A 21,506-nucleotide genomic window follows, 5' to 3' on the forward strand; every position below is an offset into this window, starting at 1 on the left:
TTAATTAGGTCCCATTTGTTTATTTTTGCTTTTATTTCCAATATTCTGGGAGGTGGGTCATAGAGGATCCAGCTGTGATGTATGTCAGAGAGTGTTTTGCCTATGTTCTCCTCTAGGAGTTTTATCGTTTCTGGTCTTACGTTGAGATCTTTAATCCATTTTGAGTTTATTTTTGTATATGGTGTTAGAAAGTGTTCTAGTTTCATTCTTTTACAAGTGGTTGACCAGATTTCCCAGCACCACTTGTTAAAGAGATTGTCTTTAATCCATTGTATATTCTTGCCTCCTTTGTCAAAGATAAGGTGTCCGTATGTGCGTGGATTTATCTCTGGGCTTTCTATTTTGTTCCATTGATCTATATTTCTGTCTTTGTGCCAGTACCATACTGTCTTGATAACTGTGGCTTTGTAGTAGAGCCTGAAGTCAGGTAGGTTGATTCCTCCAGTTCCATTTTTCTTTCTCAAGATCGCTTTGGCTATTCGAGGTTTTTTGTATTTCCATACAAATTGTGAAATTATTTGTTCTAGCTCTGTGAAGAGTACTGTTGGTAGCTTGATAGGGATTGCATTGAATCTATAAATTGCTTTGGGTAGTATACTCATTTTCACTATATTGATTCTTCCAATCCATGAACATGGTATATTTCTCCATCTATTAGTGTCCTCTTTGATTTCTTTCACCAGTGTTTTATAGTTTTCTATATATAGGTCTTTAGTTTCTTTAGGTAGATATATTCCTAAGTATTTTATTCTTTTCGTTGCAATGGTGAATGGAATTGTTTCCTTAATTTTTCTTTCTGTTTTCTCATTATTAGTGTATAGGAATGCAAGGGATTTCTGTGTGTTGATTTTATATCCTGCAACTTTACTATAATCATTGATTAGTTCTAGTAATTTTCTGGTGGAGTCTTTGGGGTTTTCTATGTAGAGGATCATGTCATCTGCAAATAGTGAGAGTTTTACTTCTTCTTTTCCAATTTGGATTCCTTTTTTTTCTTTTTCTGCTCTGATTGCTGTGGCCAAAACTTCCAAAACTATGTTGAATAGTAATGGTGAAAGTGGGCACCCTTGTCTTGTTCCTGACTTTAGAGGAAATGCTTTCAATTTTTCACCATTGAGGATAATGTTTGCTGTGGGTTTGTCATATATAGCTTTTATTATGTTGAGGTATGTTCCTTCTATTCCTGCTTTCTGGAGAGTTTTTATCATAAATGGGTGTTGAATTTTGTCAAAGGCTTTCTCTGCATCTATTGAGATAATCATATGGTTTTTGTTTTTCAATTTGTTAATGTGGTGTATTACATTGATTGCTTTGCGGATATTGAAGAATCCTTGCATCCCTGGGATAAAGCCCACTTGGTCATGGTATATGATCTTTTTAATGTGTTGTTGGATTCTGATTGCTAAAATTTTGTTTAGGATTTTTGCATCTATGTTCATCAGTGATATTGGCCTGTAGTTTTCTTTTTTTGTGGGATCTTTGTCAGGTTTTGGTATTAGGGTGATGGTGGCCTCATAGAATGAGTTTGGAAGTTTACCTTCCTCTGCAATTTTCTGGAAGAGTTTGAGCAGGATAGGTGTTAGCTCTTCTCTAAATTTTTGGTAGAATTCAGCTGTGAAGCCGTCTGGACCTGGGCTTTTGTTTGCTGGAAGATTTTTGATTACAGTTTCAATTTCCGTGCTTGTGATGGGTCTGTTAAGGTTTTCTATTTCTTCCTGGTCGAGTTTTGGAAAGTTGTACTTTTCTGAGAATTTGTCCATTTCTTCCTCGTTGTCTATTTTATTGGCATATAATTGTTGATAATAGTCTCTTATAATCCTTTGTATTTCTGTGTTGTCTGTTGTGATCTCTCCATTTTCGTTTCTAATTTTATTGATTTGATTTTTCTCCCTTTGTTTCTTGATGAGTCTGGCTAATGGTTTATCAATTTTATTTATCCTTTCAAAGAACCAGCTTTTGGCTTTGTTGATTTTTGCTATGGTCTCTTTTGTTTCTTTTGCATTTATTTCTGCTCTAATTTTTAAGATTTCTTTCCTTCTACTAACTCTGGGGTTCTTCATTTCTTCCTTTTCTAGTTGCTTTAGGTGTAGAGTTAGGTTATTTATTTGACTTTTTTCTTGTTTCTTGAGGTATGCCTGTATTGCTATGAACTTTCCCCTTAGGACTGCTTTTACAGTGTCCCACAGGTTTTGGGTTGTTGTGTTTTCATTTTCATTCATTTCTATGCAAATTTTGATTTCTTTTTTGATTTCTTCTGTGATTTGTTGGTTATTCAGCAGGGTGTTGTTCATCCTCCATATGTTGGAATTTTTAATAGTTTTTCTCCTGTAATTGAGATCTAATCTTACTGCATTGTGGTCAGAAAAGATGCTTGGAATGATTTCTATTTTTTTGAATTTACCAAGGCTAGCTTTATGGCCCAGGATGTGATCTATCCTGGAGAAGGTTCCATGTGCGCTTGAGAAAAAGGTGAAATTCATTGTTTTGGGATGAAATGTCCTATAGATATCAATTAGGTCTAACTGGTCTATTGTATCGTTTAAAGTTTGTGTTTCCTTGTTAATTTTCTGTTTAGTTGATCTATCCATAGGTGTGAGTGGGGTATTAAAGTCTCCCACTATTATTGTGTTATTGTTAATTTCTCCTTTCATACTTGTTAGCATTTGTCTTACATACTGCGGTGCTCCCGTGTTGGGTGCATATATATTTATAATTGTTATATCTTCTTCTTGGATTGATCCTTTGATCATTATGTAGTGACCTTCTTTGTCTCTTTTCACAGCCTTTTAGAAAGATGGTAATGATAACCCTGTATACGAGACAGCAAAAGAGACACTGATGTATAGAACAGGCTTATGGACTCTGTGGGAGAGGGAGAGGGTGGGAAGATTTGAGAGAATGGCATTGAAACATGTGAAATGTCATGTATGAAACGAAAAAAAAAAAAAAAAGGCAGATCTAATCACTTAATTATTTTGTCATAGAAAGTATAAACCTGCTTTGAGCAAGCCCATTCATTCACTCTAACACTACCCACTGCATATGAATAGTGTAAACAGTGTTACATGACAGCTCTTCATACTCTTGAACTCTGGTACTTTGACGCCCTCTTTTCTTTATTTAAAATTTCTATGGATACACTCTGACTTATCAATGTACTTTAAATGTGATATCCCAAAATGAACACAATATCCCAATATTTCAGGCTAGGTTTTAGTAAATAAAAAAATAATAATAAAATAAATGCAGTTTCTTGCTTTTTAAAATAGAATTAGCCTTGGCTTTTCTCCCAATCCAACCCCCTTCCAGCTGCTAATTTCCCTAGGTAAATACAAATAGAGATTGTATTTTATAGGGCTCTCTGTTTTGAAGAGAGAAAATTATGCTGCAGGTGTTTTACTGGGAAAAAATGCTTGCTAGGAATTCCTTGCCAGGTCAGTGGTTATGAAACCATTTACCACAGATTGGGACTCAATTCCACGTACTGGGACTCAGACCCAGCCAAAACCCATAGTACCTAGTTTCTAGACCTACTGAAGCTCAGGTTCTTGATGTCTCATTGCAGAAAGAATTCAGTGAGAGACAAAGTGATAGGTAAGAAGTGGGTTTATTCAGATACAGAGAGAAGCACACTCCACAAACAGAGTGTGGGCCATTGAGGAAGGCCAGCACAGCCTGAAGTTTGGCATGGTTATTTTTATAGGCTGGTGAGTGGGAGGATTATTCCAACTGTTTTGGGGAAGGGGCAGAGGTTTCCAGGGTTTGGGCCACCGCCCACTCCTTGGTCTTTTAACAGTGGCTTGGAACTGTCATGGTACCTCTGGATGTGTCATTTCACTTGCTGATTGAGGACCAAGTCTAGTCTTGTCTGCCATCTTGGTCCCATTTGATTCTAATCAGTTTATGTTGTGTCCTTGGGCTATGTCATCCTTTCAAAAGTTGTGCCCTGCTCCTTTCCCTCCTGTTACAGTTAGGACTCCATGCTCATTGTTGAGGGCCCAGGTTCAACCCCTGGTCAGGGAACTAAGATCTTATTGGCCTTGTGGCATGGCCAAAAACAAACAGACAAATAAAAACCAGTCATTTAAAAACACTTCCTTGTCCTGGGCGCAGGGGCAGGGGAGAAGATGAGAGGGTGGGAGAAAACAGAGGTGGAAGAATTTATTCCCTCCTCCCCTTGTTTATACTCAGTTCTGGTTGGGGTTGATCCCTCAGTGGCCAGGGTTCCTTTCAGGAAATTTAGCTTCCAAGCAGCAGCTCTCCAAACACTCTTCCATAACACTTTCCTCCCCTTCTCTTTCAGATGTAATCATGGCCGCTAGTCCTTGGGTGCCTTAACGTTCCTAGTTGGTTCCTTCCACACATCTGATACAGTGCCTTCATGACTTTTCTTCTAAGTCCCACCTGACTGTGCTTTTCTTGCTGCTGCTGCTGCTGCTGCTGCTGCTGCTAAGTCACTTCAGTCGTGTCCAACTCTGTGTGACCCCATAGACGGCAGCCCATCAGGCTCCCTCATCCCTGGGATTCTCCAGGCAAGAGTACTGGAGTGGGGTGCCATTGCCTTCTCCTGCTGCTGCTGCTAAGTTGCTTCAGTCGTGTCTGACTCTGTGCAACCCCAGAATCGGCAGCCCACCAGGCTCGCCCATCCCTGGGATTCTCCAGGCAAGAATACTGGAGTGGGTTGCCATTTCCTTCTCCAATGCATGAAAGTGAAAAGTCAAAGTGAAATTTCTCAGTCGTGTCCGACTCTTAGCGACCTCATGGACTGCGGCCCACCAGGCTCCTCCATCCATGGGATTTTCCAGGCAAGAGTAATGGAGTGGGGTGCCATTGCCTTCTCTGTGCCTTCTCCTAGTGGAACCTTAAATAATACCACAGGTAAGAATTTAATAAATGCTGGTCATCTTAAACTTCCAGTGAGAATAGATACATTATTTTTTTTAATTTAAATTTATTTATTTTAATTGGAGGCTAATTACTTTACAATATTGTATTGGTTTTGTCATACATCAACATGAATCCACCATGGGTGTACACATGTTTCCCATCCTGAACCACCCTCCCTCCTCCCTCCCCGTACCATCCCTCTGGGTCATCCCAGTGCACCAGCCCCAAGCATCCAGTATCCTGCATTGAACCTGGACTGGTGATTTGTTTCTTATATGATATTATACACGTTTCAATGCCATTGTCCCTAGTCAGCCCACCTTCTCCCTCTCCCACAGAGTCCAAAAGACTGTTCTATACATCTGTGTGTCTTTTGCTGTCTCGCATACAGGGTTATTGTTACCATCTTTCTAAATTCCATATATATGTGTTAGTATACTGTATTGGTGTTTTTCTTTGTGGCTTACTTCACTCTGTATAATTGGCTCAAGTTTCATCAACCTCATTAGAACTGATTCTAATGTATTCTTTTTAATGGCTGAGTAATACTCCATTGTGTATATGTACCACAGCTTTCTTATCCATTCATCTGCTGATGGACACATTCTTGATTTTGCTTTTTATAGTAATATATACTAGTGCCCTAATGTTGATGCTGAAAGCTCAGGTTCTGTATACACCAGTGCCAAATCAATCTCAGAGTCAGAGTTTTGGGTGAAGTAGAAAAGGATAGATTTATTGCTTTGCCAGGCAAAGGGGGACACAGTGGGGTAATGCCCTCAAAGCCATGTGTGGAAGATAGAAACAAGTTTTTTGGTAATTTTTCCAAAGAGGTTGTGAGCAGCTCATGGACATTCTTCTGATGGATTTATGGTGAGCTAAGTAGGAGTCAGCATCATCAGCCTTCAGGTCCAACTGGCCTGAGGTCCACATTCTTGTGGACAGTATACCATCATTAATTGTTCACTTCTCTCACCTGGGAGGGGTTTCAGTATCTGCAAAATAGCTCAGATATTGTGTGTATCCATGGATGGGGAAACGGGGCCTTGCCCCAAGGCTGCTCTTGACTGTTTCTTGTTGGTCTCGCATCCCCTCCCTTCCCTAATTAACAGCTGCTTGGATCTGCCCATTGGGATGCAGCCAAGGTCATGGAGGGCTTCCCTGGTGGCTCAAATGGTAAAGAATCTCCTGCCTGTAATGCAGGAGACCTGGGTTTGATTCCTGGGTTGGGAAGATCCCCTGGAGGAGGGCATGGCAACCCACTCCAATATTCCTGTCTCAAGAATCCCATGGACAGAGGAGCCTGGTGGCTACAGTCCATTGGGTCGCAAAAAGTCGGATGTGACAGAGAGACTAAGCGCACAGCACAAAGGTCATGGAGGCTGAATGAAGGCTGTTTCCTATAATCAAAGAAATTGGGAAAACAGAAAGGCTCTGTGCCCAGAAGCCCCACAGGGCCCTGCATGGTATCAATATCATGAAATAATTTTAGTGCAATTTAACTTGAAAATCTTAATAATTTGAAATTGTATTAAATCTTAATGTGCTCTTGTGTGCTTAGTCAGTCATGTCTGACTCTTTGTGACCCCATGGTCTATAGCCCGCCAGGCTCCTTTGTCCATGGGGTTGCCCAGGCAAGAATACTGGATTGGGTTGCCATTTCCTTCTCCAGTGGATCTTCCTGAACCAGGGATCAAACCTGGGTCTCTTTCATCTCCTGCATTGGCAGACAGGTTCTTTACCTCTAGCACAACCCGGGAAGCCATTAAATCTTAATAACAATTATCAATTAATTCAAACCCACTGGCATGTTCATGGCATGATGGCAGTTAAAAATACGTGATTAGGTGCTCCTAGTCATGTGTTCTAGCTAATAGGACAAAGACAATTATTTCCTAAATATTCCAGATGATACCTTGTACAAGATAGTCTTCAGTTTGCACAAGAGTTGCCTATTGATTATCTGGAATTCTATTTTGAAAAACAGTTTGACAGCTTCTTAATTAATTTAAATATGCATATGCCACATGACCCAGCAATCTCACTTCTCAATATTTACTTGAGAGAAACAAAATCATATGTTTCTATAAAGACTTGTGCATGAATATTTTACAGTCCTTTTATCCACGATAGATCAAAAGTGGAAACAACTGAACTGTCAACTGGTGAATGAATAAACATATCGTGGCATATTCATGCAGCAGAACAGTAGTTAGGGACAGCAAAGAGTAAACTGTTGATACCGTCAACAACAGATGAATCTCAAAACCATTATGCAAAGTGAAAATTGACAAAAGGCTGTACATTGTATGGTTCCATTTGTATGACATTCTGGAAACGACAAGATTATAGGAACAGAACAGGGGCTGGGCCTGCAATGAACTGAATGTTTGTGGTGGTGGTTTAGTCACTGAATTGGGTCTGACTCTTGTGACCCCACGGACTGTAGCCCGCCAGGCTCCTCTGTCCATGGAGTTCACCAGGCAAGAATACTGGAGTGGGTTGCCATGTCCTCCTCCAGAAGATCTTCCAACCCAGGGGTTGAACCTGGGTCTCCTGCATTGCAGGTAGTCTCATCACTCTTCACTGGGTAGTCTCATCCCAGATTCATGTGTTGAAACTGTACCTTTCATTCTGATAATACTAGGATGTGGGACCTTTCAGAGGTAATTAGCATTACAATGATGTCATAAAAGCGGAGCCCTCCTGAATAGGATTAGTGCCCTTACAAGGATCACCAGAGAACTCACTTCTCTGCTTTCATCAGAATCCGGTCATACTTGCACTCTGATCTTGGACTTCTAGCCTCCAGACTGTGAACATTAAATTTCTGTTGTTTATAAGCCATCCAGTCCATGTGTGATACATTGTTAGGACAGCCCAAGCTGACTAAGGGACTATTCAAACTAAACCATTGAACTGAAAACTTAAAGAGGGTGAATTTTACTGTATGTAAGTTATAACAATTAACCTAAAAAATATTAAAAAAAAGAAAGCTCCCTAGATGGCTCTAATATACTGTAAGCATTGGAAATGCTTACCCTAGAACAGTGCTTTTCAAATTTTACTGGCATCATAACCACCTGGAGGGTGTGTCAAACTTTTTTTGTAAGTGTTTACTGACATCAACCACCTTTCTAATTCTCTGATACTAATTGGGTGTCCAACAATTCAATTCTGACACTAATCATCTGCAGTTAGCATAGACCCTACATCCTGACGGCTCAATCTGACAAGGCTGCCCCTACTTCAGACACCAGTTGCAAATGGGATATTCAGGCTACCCACATTTCTGCCTTGCCAACTACAAATTTGTAGATTCCTATGACTTCTCCCCTGTCCCCGATTTGATAATTTGCTAGCATGACATACACAACTTGGGAAAGTGCTTTACTTATTGTTATAGATTTATTACAAAGGATACAATTCAGGAATAACCGAATAGAAGAGTTGCCTAGGATAAGGTGTGGGGGAGGAGGTGCTTCCATACCCTCTTTGGGCACACCACCCTCTCAGCATCTCAATGTGTTCACCAACCCAGAAGCTCTCCAAATGCTGTTGCTTAGGAGTTTTTACAGAGGTTTCATTATGGGGTATGATTGATTAAACCATTGGCCATTGATGATTGAACTCAACCAGGAAGTTCCAACCCTCTAATCATGTGGTTGGTTCTTCTGGCAACCATCCCTGCCCTTGAAGTTATTCAGGAGTTCACCAATAGTCACCTCAATAGAATAAACTCAGATGTGTTTGAACAGGGCTCATTGTGACAAACAAAAACACTCCTAACAGGCAATTCCAAGGGTTTTTGGAGTGCTGTGCCAGGAACCAGAGACAAGGACCAGATATAATTTTTATTATACCACAGTTTGTTAACTACAAATTGCTGGGCCCAACTCCTGAGTGTCTTATGTATTAGGTTTGGAGAAAAGCTTGAGAAATACATATTTTAAAAAGTTGCAGATGCTGCTCTTCAAAGAGATTACACAAGAGAACTTCAGTCCTTGAGGGTCACAAAATGGCATGTCTCTCAAATATCATCTTTCTGATTCACGGCCCTCCTCTTTTTCTCAGTTCTACCAGGTTTTTTGTCAACCACTCATTCTGTTCCAAAGTGCCTCCAAATGTCATCTCAGAGCAAGTAAAGCCTAGGCTGTATGCTAATCCTTATCTAGAGCTGGAGGCTGTAAAATGTCATATGAGAGGGGAGAATTGTAGAAAGGAAGGCAGTGGGAAAAGGAAAACCCTAGGACAGAACTCATTCTTTTGGGAAGCCCATTTCCCAGTGAGGTGGGGCTGAGCTCCTTCAGCTGGAACAAAGGAGAATTCTGCTTCCCTTGGAGAATCAGGATGATTCCGCCCTTGGGCCTCTGCTGCTCAGAGGAGTGTCCACAGAGCCAGAGGGGCTCAACTCACTTTGTTAAGGTTCCCTGTTTTCTCCATCTAAGATCCTGTGTAGCTTGGCCTTACAGCTTCTTATTCCATTTTTTCAGAGTTGAACATTCTGCTTTGGTCAGGATTAGCTTGTATTTTCCCTGCAATTCTATCTTATATGGATTTTAAATAATTCATGTGTTTATATGTATGTGTGTGGGCTTCCCTGGTGGCTCAGTGGTAAAAAAAAACCCACCTGCTAATGCAGAAGATGTGGGTTCAATCCCTGGGTCATGGAGATCCCCTGGAGAAGGAAATGGCAACCCACTCCAGTATTCTTGCCTGGGAAATCCCATGGACAGAGGAACCTGGCTGGCTCCGGTACATGGGGTCGCAAAAGAGTTGGTCATGACTTAGCAACCAAACTACAACAACAGCTTATTTATATAGACATAAATGGCCTAAATTCTGCCATACTGTTTCACCATTCTCCCTTCTAGACCCCAACCCATTCAGATCAGCTAAGGATCCCTTTTCCTCACTCAATTAACTGACTCACCAAGTTATCCTGCATCTAACTTTGGGTTACTATTCCTGTTCTAAATCAGGCCAAATACCCCTAAATCTACTGTGAATTTTGAGGAATGGGTGCTTAGGTGGTCGTTGTTGTTTTTTTTTAAAGAAGTTTAGAAGCCCTCGAGGGCCCTGATTTTTGCATTTCATTCTGCATTTGCCCTCCCACTGTCTAATCCCCCTCGATCACGCTCAATAGATATGCCAACTGAGGTGGAGGCCTGAACATCCTGGAACTCCCATCCTTTTTCTGGCTTTGATTGGTCCTGGAAAGGAGGGGAGGAGGTGAGGAATTGGAGGAAAAAATACATTTTGGGGCAAGAAGACTTTAGGCAGTGTAAGTGTCACAGTTAGGAGCATTAGCTTAAGAGTCAGGTGGCCCTGGGTTCAAATTCTGGTTTTGTCTCTTACTAATTATGTGACTTGGGACTTGTGAATATCTCTTTGACTTAGTTCCTGCTTCTGTAAAATGAAGCTGATGGTACCCTACCCTATATGGAATCAGTTTAGTGGAGGTGTTAGAAGCAGGGATTCTGGTGCCAGACTGCTTGTGTTCAAATTTTGACTTGCTGTTTAGTAGCTGTAAGGCCTTGAGCATGTAACTTAACCCCTCTAGTCTCAGCTTCTACATATGCAAACCCAGGGTGTTAACCCACCTAGTATTGCAAGAGTAAATTTGGCTTTTTGTTTTGTTTTGTTTTTTGAGTGCCCTGAATGCTAGCTACATTCTCAAACAGATCAAAATAAAACTAAAGAATGAATGCAGGATTTTGATGACATTTTATAATCCTTGTGTGTGTGTGTGTGTGTGTGTGTGTGTTAGGAATAAAGAAGTAAACATTGAGTTGTGGACAACAGAAAATGTAGCATTTATAGATACTCTTTACTCCCTCCCAAGAAACCTTTAGTAAAAATAAATCTAAAAATCAAAAGCAAAAAACAAAAGAGGGAACCAAATAGAGCTTGGAACCTGAGCATGCTTGGAGTGAAACAGGAGGGAAGGGGGCAGGGAACAAGTTTTGAAAGAATTACATAGCCCCAGGACACAACACAAATCAATTAGAATCTCATGGGTCCAAAATGGCAGACAAGTCAACTTCGACTAGACCTTGATCCTCAATTAGCAAGCTGAATGACACACTGAGAGTCACCATGGCAGTTCCAAGGCACCACCAAAAGACCAAAAAGTGGGCAGTGGCTGAATTCCTGGAAATCTCCATCCCTTCCCCCAAACAGTTGGAATAATCCTCCCACTCATTAGCCTATGAAATTACCCATCCCATAAAACACATTTTGGGACCACTGACTCACCCTCTGCCATGGCCCAAACTCTGTCTATGGAGTGTGTTTCTCTGAATAAATCCACTTCTTAGCTATCACTTTGTCTCTCATCAAAGAACCTGAACTTCATTAGGTCCTGAAACCAGGTCAGTGATCTCTGTTGGAAGACCATGGATTTTGTCTGGGTTCAAGCCTTGGCCATGTGAATTCCACTCCCAAACTGGGTTTTGGTTGGGTTTGAGTCTGAGCACATGGCTTCAAGTCCTAATTGGGGGTAAATGGTTTCACGAGCAGACTTCTGAAAAAATGCTCCATTAAGAATGAATTGCTCATAATTAAATAAAACATTTGCTTAAGTTTATTGAACAGCATTAGATTAATAGAAAGCATTAAAGAATTGAACACTGAAGACGAAAAAAAGAAAAAAGTCTGTGCAAGATGTGATTTTTAAAAAAAGTTCATCAAAGCAAATGCATGAAAGAATACATCTAAATATCACCCTTTAAATGCTTTTCCTGAAAATTTTATGAATTTAAGTCTGGGGGTCTTTGAGTGTTCTTAGCTTTATCTGTGAGAGTAAATCTTATAAAGGAAATCTTTAAAAGTAGAAGGACCTTTTTTCTCTCAATAGTGAGCTTTTAAATGAAGGATGTATATTATGTGAACACTCTGTTTCTTGTAAGGCTAAAATTCCATGGGTTTCCCAGGCAGCTTTTTAAATCTCTTATGGAAGCTTGCTATTCTTAGGGTGTAAAATGATTGAAATGCATTCCATCATTTCCTCCTTAATTCAAGCCACTTGTTTTGTAGGAAAATTCAGCATTCAACAACAGGTATATTATTGAAAGTAACCTTTATCATTTATAATGAAGGAACTAGCCTTAAAGAAACTTTCCTCCTTAATGACTCCTCCTCCAAACTCTGAGTTTGTAGGGTACTGTATTTTTAAAATAAAGCAGATAGGGAAGATCTTTTTTCTGGAAAAGATTCAACCAAACACAAAACTAAAACCCGGAGCAGGAATGTTGGGGGAACACAGGTGTCCTTGATGGGAATATTGGCATCAGTCACTCCTTTTCTTAACCACTGGAGCTGGTGAAGTTGACAAAATACGTTTGCTGTGAGAAGACAAAAATAAGACAAGAGAGTCAGGCTTAGAGAAAGACTTGCCAGAAACTGTGGCTTTCCCCTGGAGATTTCAAATAAGGAATTTTGTGCCCACTGGTTTCCAGGTTAGTTCACCGAGCTGCCAGAATGAGGCATCTCAACTCCATCTGATAAGTAATAATAGTGAAGAATGGGTATTTGTCTTAGTAATGTTTCATAAATTTAAAGTGACCCCCATTTTGACTATTTGGAAAAAGGAAACCCTCCAGTACAATTGAAATCTACAAACCGTGGCTATGCCTGACTCACCTTAACACTTTGATTAGTGTTTGTGTCCATTTGGCTTGAGGGTTCAAGCAGATAACTAGCTTATTCTTCATCCAGACTCTGGGGGGAAATAAATAAAAATAAAGCAATCAGTCCTGCATTTTAGGAAAGAGTTGAGTATAAAAAAAAAGATTCCCACATGAGATATATTAGGAGGTGGGCAGTTTTAGATGTGAAGCAGGTTATTTGCAGCATGAAGTCTGATCATTAAGAAAATCCCCATTTGAGACTCACTGTGTGAGTTGGTGGAACTGAATATGAATTGACAGACTCTCAGTTGTAAGAGGTTAGTATTTTGCTGACAATTTTGCATGAATTGGAGACAGAACAAATAACAGACTCCAAGTTTGGCTCACTCCTGAAGTTTTAAGATGTTGGTTTAGTCGCTAAAGTGAAAGTGAAAGTCACTCAGTTGTGTCTGACTCTTTGTGACTCCATGGAGTATGCAGTCTGTGGAATTCTCCAGGCCAGAATACTGGAGTGGGCCTTTCCCTTCTCCAGGGGATCTTCCCAACCCAGGGATCAAACCCAGGTCTCCTGCATTGCAGGTGGATTCTTTACCAGCTGAGCCACCAGGGAAGCCCGTTTAGTCACTAAGTCTTATCCAACTCTTGTGATCCCATGGACTGCAGCCCGCCAGGCTCCTCTGTCCATGGGATTCTCCAGGCAGGAGTACTGAAGTGGATTGCCATTTTTATCCAAAAGCTGTATCATAATATCTTTAAAATGTGTTTGTCCACTGAGCTTGGGAAAACAAAATAGACTAAAGAAAACTCTCTCTTAAAGACCTTTTATGTGAAAAAAAATCCAATGAAATTTACTGTGGGAGAGGTTTACAGAGCCAATTTCTCTGAGTGACACCTGCATTTGATGGAACCATCAGTGAGCAAGACTTCAATGTTCTGAAAATTAAGCAACGGGAAAGGCAGTAGGGAATAATCATCCATTGATATTGATCAAGCACTTAAAATGTGCCAGCCACTATGCTTAGCAGGTAATATGAATTATCTCAATTAATCTCACAAGAATCCTGTGCTAAAGGAAATACTATTTCCTCACCTTCAGATGAGGAACTTGAGGCTTCCTCAAGAAGACTTTAAATAATTTGTCCAAGATTGCACAAGAAATGCATAATAAAGCAGGATTCAAATAAAGGTTGGCTGACTCCATAACCCCCAGTTTTAGCCACTGCTCCACCTGGGCATATCTGAATGGTTACCAAGTGCCAAAATGTCTTACCAGCAGTGAAAGAAATGAGGTTTACCAGTTTACAGCAAACTGGGAGAGTCTACTGTCCATTGGGGTGACTTTGAACAAAACGTGATTTCTTGATGTGTCTCATTTTAGCTATAAAATGACAGATGGCAAAGATCCATCCATCTAGCTTTGAAACTCTACTCTTGTAATTGAAAACTACAGAATCGGAGGTCATAGACCTGTTGGGCTCTTGGCCAGAGCCTTCCAATTTGGTTTCTGAATTCATGATAGAAATACAGATTTCTGACTGTCTGGACTAGAGTATTTTCACTACTGACTGCCATGAATTTTTCATAATTATTTGCAACTTTTGCTTATATATCTAGTTAAAATTCAGAAATGTAGACTCTGGTGAGAAGATAAATTTTTTTCACTTTAAAACAATTAAGGTTTAAGTAGAGAAAATTAGAGTGTATTACTTCCCTTGGTAGAGAGATGAGAGACTTGACTCATAACAGAGAAACTGGTAATAAAAAAACAGAAGAAAGCCTCTGTTCTCTAGACCAGGGGTTCCCAACCTCTGGGATCTAATACCTGATGATCTGAAGTGGAGCTGATGTAATAATAACAGAAATAATGTGCATAGTAAATGTAATGCACTCGAATCATCCCAAAACCATCCCCCAATGCTGGTCGGTGGAAAAACTGTCTTCTATGAAACCAGTCCCTGGTGTCAAAAAGACTGGGAACTGCTGCTCTAGACAGCCAGAGGAATTACTCCTAAATAGGTCATGACTATACTTCACATCTCCAAGTTGGAGGGCAACAATCACGGTTTAGTCAGAATTTTTATTGTCAATGATAGTAGTGAAATGTAATGTCTTTCTAAAGAAAAATCCCTACTTATTTTTGATATCCCATGTTTCTTTATTACAAGTGAAGCACAACTAGTCCGAAACCCAAAGCCCTAATATCAAAATGGGACAAACAAAAAGCGCTGTGCTTTGTCATTCAGTCGTGTCTGACTCTGTGCGACCCCATGGACTGTAGCCTGCCAGACTCCTCTGTCCATGGGGATTCTCCAGGCAAGAATACTGGAGTGGGTGGCCATGCCCTCCTCCAGGGGATCTTCCTAACCCAGGGTTTGAACCCAGGTCTCCCCCATTACAGGCAGATTCTTTATCATCTGAGCCACCAGGGAAGCCCAAACAAAAAGTAGCTGCTTACAAATATTTCCAAAGGTTAAAGCAGCCAAGGGAAGAGTTGCTAATGAAAGCCAAGCCAGGGCTGCCCTGAGAAGGATGCTCTGACTGTAGTTCAAGGTGCTGCGGGGCACCTTGGTTCATTCAAGGTGGATCCAGGAAGAAGAAATCACAGTTCTAGGCAGTGATAGTTAAAAGATCTACAAGCTCCTTTAAAAATAGTCAATCCAACATTTGCTGACCCTCTCCCATCTGAAAAGAAAGGGATAAACATCAGGAATAGGGAAATGAATAGTGTCTGATTTCTATCTGTAAAGAATTTATTTTCTGATGGAATGAAAGAGAAAAACAGACAAACCAACCTGAATCTTTCAATACAATGATGCCGAATAATTACAGCTAACAGTTGCTGAACATTTATTACTCTGTCTGGCACTGTACTAGGGGCTTTACATGCAATGTTTGTCTCATTTGATATGCCGTGGAAAATGCCCTAATAAAGGAATCTACAGATGTCTCTGGGAGTACAGAAAAGGGCTTATTGAAAGAGGATATACCATCACAATAAAAGAAAATGTCTATTAAATTTCTTGTAGCCATTACTGTCCCCTTAGCCTAATTTTTAAAGCAGAGTTAGGGGTTCACAGTTGACAGAACTTAAAGGATGATTCCATAAGATAGACAGACATTCTGACCAAGGACTGATGTGGGTACTTATTCTCTTGCTCTTTAACTTCTAGGGAACAAATTTTCTGTTTCTGCTGGCAATTGGAGTTTGACGGAATAGAGAAGAATCTTGGTTCTGGCCCTGTCTAGTGGTATGCCTCAGGGCAGTTAGCTAGCTTCCCTAAGCCTCAGTTTCTGCATTTGTAAAGGAATGGTAACAACAGATATACCTGAAAGGGCTCTTGAAAGAATACAGTGAGTGAATGTTCGCGAAGCATGTGAGTTAGCTAGGACCTCACCCATACCCCTGCAAAGTATGTACTTAACAAGTTTTACTGATTCTCATTATTAGTTTGAGAATTAATTGCTAGTAATACTCCAAGTTAATCACTTCAAGGAAGCATACATTATTTTTTATTGCAACTTACATGATTTCTGTGTTTGGACATCCACGCCCACGGGGGATGATATTAAGTCTTTCAATGAGACTAATGGGGAAAAAGTTGACAGTCTTTCGAATGCATTTACACTTTAAGTTTGTGTTATTGGTCTCCAGAACACCTATAAACATAGAATCAGTTATTTTAATCCCTTTGGCATATAATTCACAACTAGAATTAATCGGTAATCTTTCATACTGTGCATTTGAAGATTTAAATATTTCAAGTCAATACTTCCACCCATATGCCTTTAGTTTGTGAATTTCTGCTTGTCTTGGCTTATTTTCAAACATTTTCTATCAAAACCTTAAAAATAAAATCAGCTTTTTAAAAATACAATACCTATTAAAATTTGTGACATCATTATATTGGTACTCAGGTGGTTGCCCATATAATAAAATTTGAGAATGGCCACTGTGGGAACTAATAACTCAGTTATAATTCATGCAACATAAAATTGATCAATCTTCACTCCTAATACATAAAAAACCAGAAATGAACTAGTTAACTGAGTCTCCCAGAGCATTATCAAGTTTTAACCCTATCGAGCTCTTTCTTATCATTACCCCCTACTCTCCGAACCCGCCCTCTTTCTCTAAGGAAATACCATGAAGATATTTTTTGTTTTTGTTTAATCTGTTGGTCCTCTAACTCAGTTGCAAATCATTATCAAAAACTACCAATTATAAACATTCAACTGTTTGTATTCAACAACAAAAAATGTACTCATTACTTTAATAGGTAACCTGTCTTATGCATTTCAAGGAATTCTACTTTCTTTAACTCTAGTGCCCACCACTCCACTGGACACAGAATTGCAAATAAAGGAACCAGGCTCTAAAGGTGTTACACTTTAGTGGGGGAAACAAAGAAACAAAAACTAAAGTATCACAGAATGCTGTATTTCCCCCAAAGTCCAAACTGCATGAATGAGAACAGAGGACTTTGCCAGCAGCCATGGAAAAGCTTCATGGAAGGAGAAAGAGACGAGGGTCTTAAAGAATGAAATGACGTGAAACGGGGTTAAAATCAGGAAAAAATATCCCCACATTTTAAGAACAAAAACTGGTCCTCTGCACCTGAACGAAGTATCTCATCCTACACATGATAATTCCTGGTGGAATCTGATGATCCCTTCAGTTGCATAAAAATTTATCTTTTAGCTAGATATTTACCTATTTACACAAAGAAATCCTCCCCGTTTAGACTTGGAAGTCTGCTTCTTGGCAGAAGTGTGTACTTGAGGACTCCTGTTGTACTTACAATGTTTCATGTCAGAGCTGACCCTAAAACATTGTATTAGACTATCCCTGCAGGAGACCGGGTTGGAGTCAATAGCATTTGGTCAAAAAGGGGTAGCGTTGAGAGGCAAAGTGAAGACGAGATATTTGGAAAAAATGAGTTATAGGCAGAGAGGCATCTGAAAAAGGCCAGAAATAGGCTGCTGAGTGTCAGTCCCACGGACCTGGGACCTCCAGCATCTCCGCCTTCTCTGGACGACAGTCTTAACAATACAAATGTTTCCAGCCTCTAAGAGTTAAATCTCTGAACACCTTACTTTTAGAAATCTAGGAGCAGTTGAGCAGTTTCCCCCACTTCATTCACACTTCCCCTCATTATCTGATTGGAAAAAAAATTGAAATGGCTGAAGACCACTTGAGCTCAAAGCACAAATGATAACAAGCGAAGGTTCTCACCATGGACAGGAGAGAGGCTGAAGGCCAGCAGCATAAGAATCAGAGCTCCAGGGGTGAACCTCATTCTGCCTCAAGGTGGAGTTCAGACTTCAGCTTCAGATCCACACTGTGGGTTCTCAGCCCAGAGACTCCTATTTATTTAGACCAGTAAAGCCCTCCCACTGCCTTTGTCTCCAGGAGGTCAGCTGCATCATCAGTTTTAAAAGCTCCCCAATATGCTGAGCTTGCTTTTTTTTTTAAACCCCTCTTGCAAATTTTATGCATTTGCTTCAGAGCACTAGTAGTATAATAAAGTATTTCTTGAAAATGTGGACTCTAAATGGCAGGGATGTTGCAGGAATTTGGAGATGGAAGAGAGGGAAGTTTGGAGACTCCCCAGCACTCTCTCTGTAGGTTCACAATCAGGGATTGTGGCTTTGCTTGCTGCTCTCAGTGAAGGGTCAGTGGGCTGTCTCAATGGCATCTGAATATATCCTCCAGGAAATCAGAAACTTGTCAGGCACATCATTGTGTTTCTAGCACCTGCAAGCTTCTCTAACCTTTGATAGGTGCTCAGTAAATATTTGTAGACATAATGAATATCTCCTTATAGACAAATCCCTATGCTGACTAGGTTACTGTTTTTCTATCAGACTTTCCCACACCTTATTTCACTGTCTGAAATACATGATTATTTATGTAATCTCACCATCATAGAAGTCCTGGAAGAGAACAAGTGGGTATCCCCTCATAGATGTGGGTGTGTCTTGAAGGGAGGAGAATTTTAATAACAGCTCTGAAAAGGAGAATCTTTCTAGCTCTTGTATGCAAGGTACTGACCTTGAGAACCGGGTGTCCGTGGAGGGCATCATTAGAATTTCATCAAGTAACTGAACCTCATATTACAGTCTGTTTAATAAAGCATGTGTGCAGTTTGGTTTTGATCTGGCCAAATGAGCTGGGCCTAATGAACCCACAGCTTTAACTCACTTGTTAGAGCGCTTTGATTAAAGAAAAGAAAAAGAAAAATATGTGGGCAAAGGCTGATCTGTCCAGGAGCACCTCTGGGCTGCCTTGGAAGTCTACAAGTGTGGATGTGTGAACCCAGAAGCTTGGAGCCACTGAGAACTCAGAGGTTTGGTCCTCCTGGTGTGGCTTCCTAATTAATTAATTTGATTTTTGCTACTCAGCTCTGTGGATGTTCATCATGTTAGATGCCCCAGAGTGTATGGGATGGGGATAATAGTAATGACATACAGCCTTTGTATGCCAAGCAGTCCTCCAATTGGCCCAAATGACTGTGGTGACCAGGAACTCATCAGTCTTGAGTCAGCCCATTTCACTGTCTGGGCAGTTCTAGTAGTTAGAATTGGAGAAGGAAATGGTAACCCACTTCAGTATCCTTGCCTGGAAAATCCCATGGACAGAGGAGCCTGGCGGGCTACAGTCCACAGGTTTGCAAAGAATCACATACGACTTAGTGACTAAACAACAACAGTTAAAAAGTTCTTCCTTCTGTGCATATAAAAGCCACTTCCCTACTATTTCAGTCACTGTATAATACTAATTCAACCGCTTATCACTGTATGAAAACAATTGCTCTTTCATGTGTTGGGACTCCAAATATTTGAAGATCCGGTGTGTGAATTGGGCCTCCCAGGAAACAGATGCTGAGATGGATGTTGGAGAAGAAGAAATTTCTTTCTTCCTTTTTTTTCCCTTGTTGACTAACTCCTACACGTGTGTGTTAGTTGCTCAGTCATGTCCGACTCTTTGCAACACCATGAACTGTAGCCTGCCAGGCTCCTCTGTCCATGGGGTTCCCAGGCAAGAATACTGAAGTGATTAGCCATTCCCTTCTCCAGGGGATCTTCCTGACCTGGGGATTGAACCTGGGACTCCCATACTGTGGGCAGATTCTTTACTGTCTGAGCCACCTGGGAAGACCGACTAACTCCTAGGATAGATCAAAGTGGGGAAGAGACAGGAGTGGGTTTGCCCAGTGAGGCAACACTCGTCTGATTGCAACACTGATCTAACAGTCTGGGACAACTCAACGGGAGATCCCAAGAATAGACTGCCCATCAGATGAGCTCCATGGTGGGCAGAGATCCAGCCCTACCATCCCCTCTACCCCGACACTGGCATGTCCAGTCACTGGCAGGGGCTTCTCAGAAGCAGCACGGTCTCTGGTAGAAAGCTGAAGCAGAGCCTGAGGATGTTGGCAGCTGGAGATTGTCGGCTGACTGCACTTCTCCCAGGTGGCCAGCAAGGTGTTTCTTTGAGGGAGATCTGAGCAGTGAACTTCCAATGATCACTCCACAGGGCTGTGAACTGGATGTTAAGAGTACAAAGTATGGAGTCACCTGGTCAATGACTTTAGTTTGCTATGCCTCAGAATTATCAGTTTTCATATGAGGATAATACTAATTGTAAAGGATTTTTTTTTTTTGGAGAATAAAATTATGTAGTCTATTTAGAATTCTTGACAGAGTGCGTGGCACCTAGAATGTGTTCAGTTAATGGCCTGTCTGTCTACCCATCCATCCACCCATTCATCCATTATCAGTAGGTTTAACTTTCACTCTAAAACCCAAATCAACACATTTCAAAGGTAAATATCCTTTTAATCTATGACAGTTTGAAGCTTTCTCACCATATTTTTTCCAATCATTTATCTTCAGAAAGATAAACCACCAGCTGGATTATCTTTTTGAAATCTGTTCATCTTTTTCTTTGTTTCTCCTAAAATCATGACTGCCCCTCCTTCTGTCTCACTCACACACACTCTTGCATGTCTGACTCTCTCACACACACGCTCTTGCATGCACACATCTAAACACCACACTAGCCCAAATATAGCTTTGCCAATACAAAACAGAGGAAACTCATCACCTCCTTTGTCGTAGGCATTGTTCTTCTACTACTGCATCCCTTGGCTGAATAACATTATTCTGGTCATTTATATTGAATTTTCAGGGAATTATTTGTTTTTCTTTTGATGTGATCAATTTCTAACTATGTCTCATTCATTTCACTTGTGGCCACTTGTGCAATTTGAATTTGGGACCCAATGTAGGAGTTTTCCATTTGCCCCTGTTATAGAGATTGTATATCTTCTTGTCAGAACAAAAATGAGTGATGCTGACAGTAACAGGAAAAGCATAGGAACAAAGGTAACTGAAAGAGAACTCTGAATAAATCTAGGAAATTCCACAGTTGGCTCTTATTTAAAAAGGACTGTCAAGGAGCTAATTTCACAACAGTTCTAAAATCTGATTTTGTTCCTTTTATTGTCCAGAGTTTGGGATTTAGTGTATACTGACCAAAGAAACTTTCTACTTGCCTGTCCCTAGGTCGGATTGGAGAATGGGCAGCTCTTTAGTAGCCAGATGGTTCTAGAAGTTTCAAGTCAAATTCTCCATGATCTCACTCACAACAGGGATATACATTTCAAAAACTTTGAAGCCAAGAAGAAAAAATGTTTTGAAACCATAGATTTAGGGCCCACGTGAAAATTTTTTATTTAAAAAGTAATTTTTGTAGATACCTTTGTTTGAAAACATAAAAACCTAACTCGGTTTATATCAAACCTGATTTCTTATGATCATATATATACAAACTTAGGGAAAATGAGAAAATGATAGGGAGGGTTTTTTTTTTTCTCCCTGAGTTTGAAATCAAACCAGATTTTCTCTCAGACCCAAGGAAAACTGGGTAGTTTTGAGTTATTGTTGTCTTGTCAGTTAGTCATGTCTGACTCTTTGCGACCCCAT

General features: G+C 40.4%; 1 protein-coding gene across 1 annotated transcript; it reads right to left on the reverse strand.

The window, feature by feature from the left end:
* Positions 1-11,450: 11,450 nt before the first annotated feature.
* On the reverse strand, positions 11,451-17,897 carry CXCL13 (C-X-C motif chemokine ligand 13). The gene is made up of 4 exons (XM_086407576.1): positions 17,752-17,897; positions 16,043-16,175; positions 12,532-12,609; positions 11,451-12,233 (listed from the first exon to the last, which is right to left on the reverse strand). The coding sequence occupies exons 1-4, from the start codon at positions 17,813-17,815 to the stop codon at positions 12,179-12,181; spliced, it is 330 nt and encodes a 109-aa protein (XP_086263702.1). The 5' UTR covers positions 17,816-17,897; the 3' UTR covers positions 11,451-12,178.
* Positions 17,898-21,506: the final 3,609 nt, after the last annotated feature.

Source organism: Bos grunniens, chromosome 6 (genome assembly GCF_055505025.1).
Source record: "Bos grunniens cultivar Pamir isolate PY7600 chromosome 6, Bosgru_T2T1.0, whole genome shotgun sequence".
NCBI classification, from domain to species: domain Eukaryota; kingdom Metazoa; phylum Chordata; class Mammalia; order Artiodactyla; family Bovidae; genus Bos; species Bos grunniens.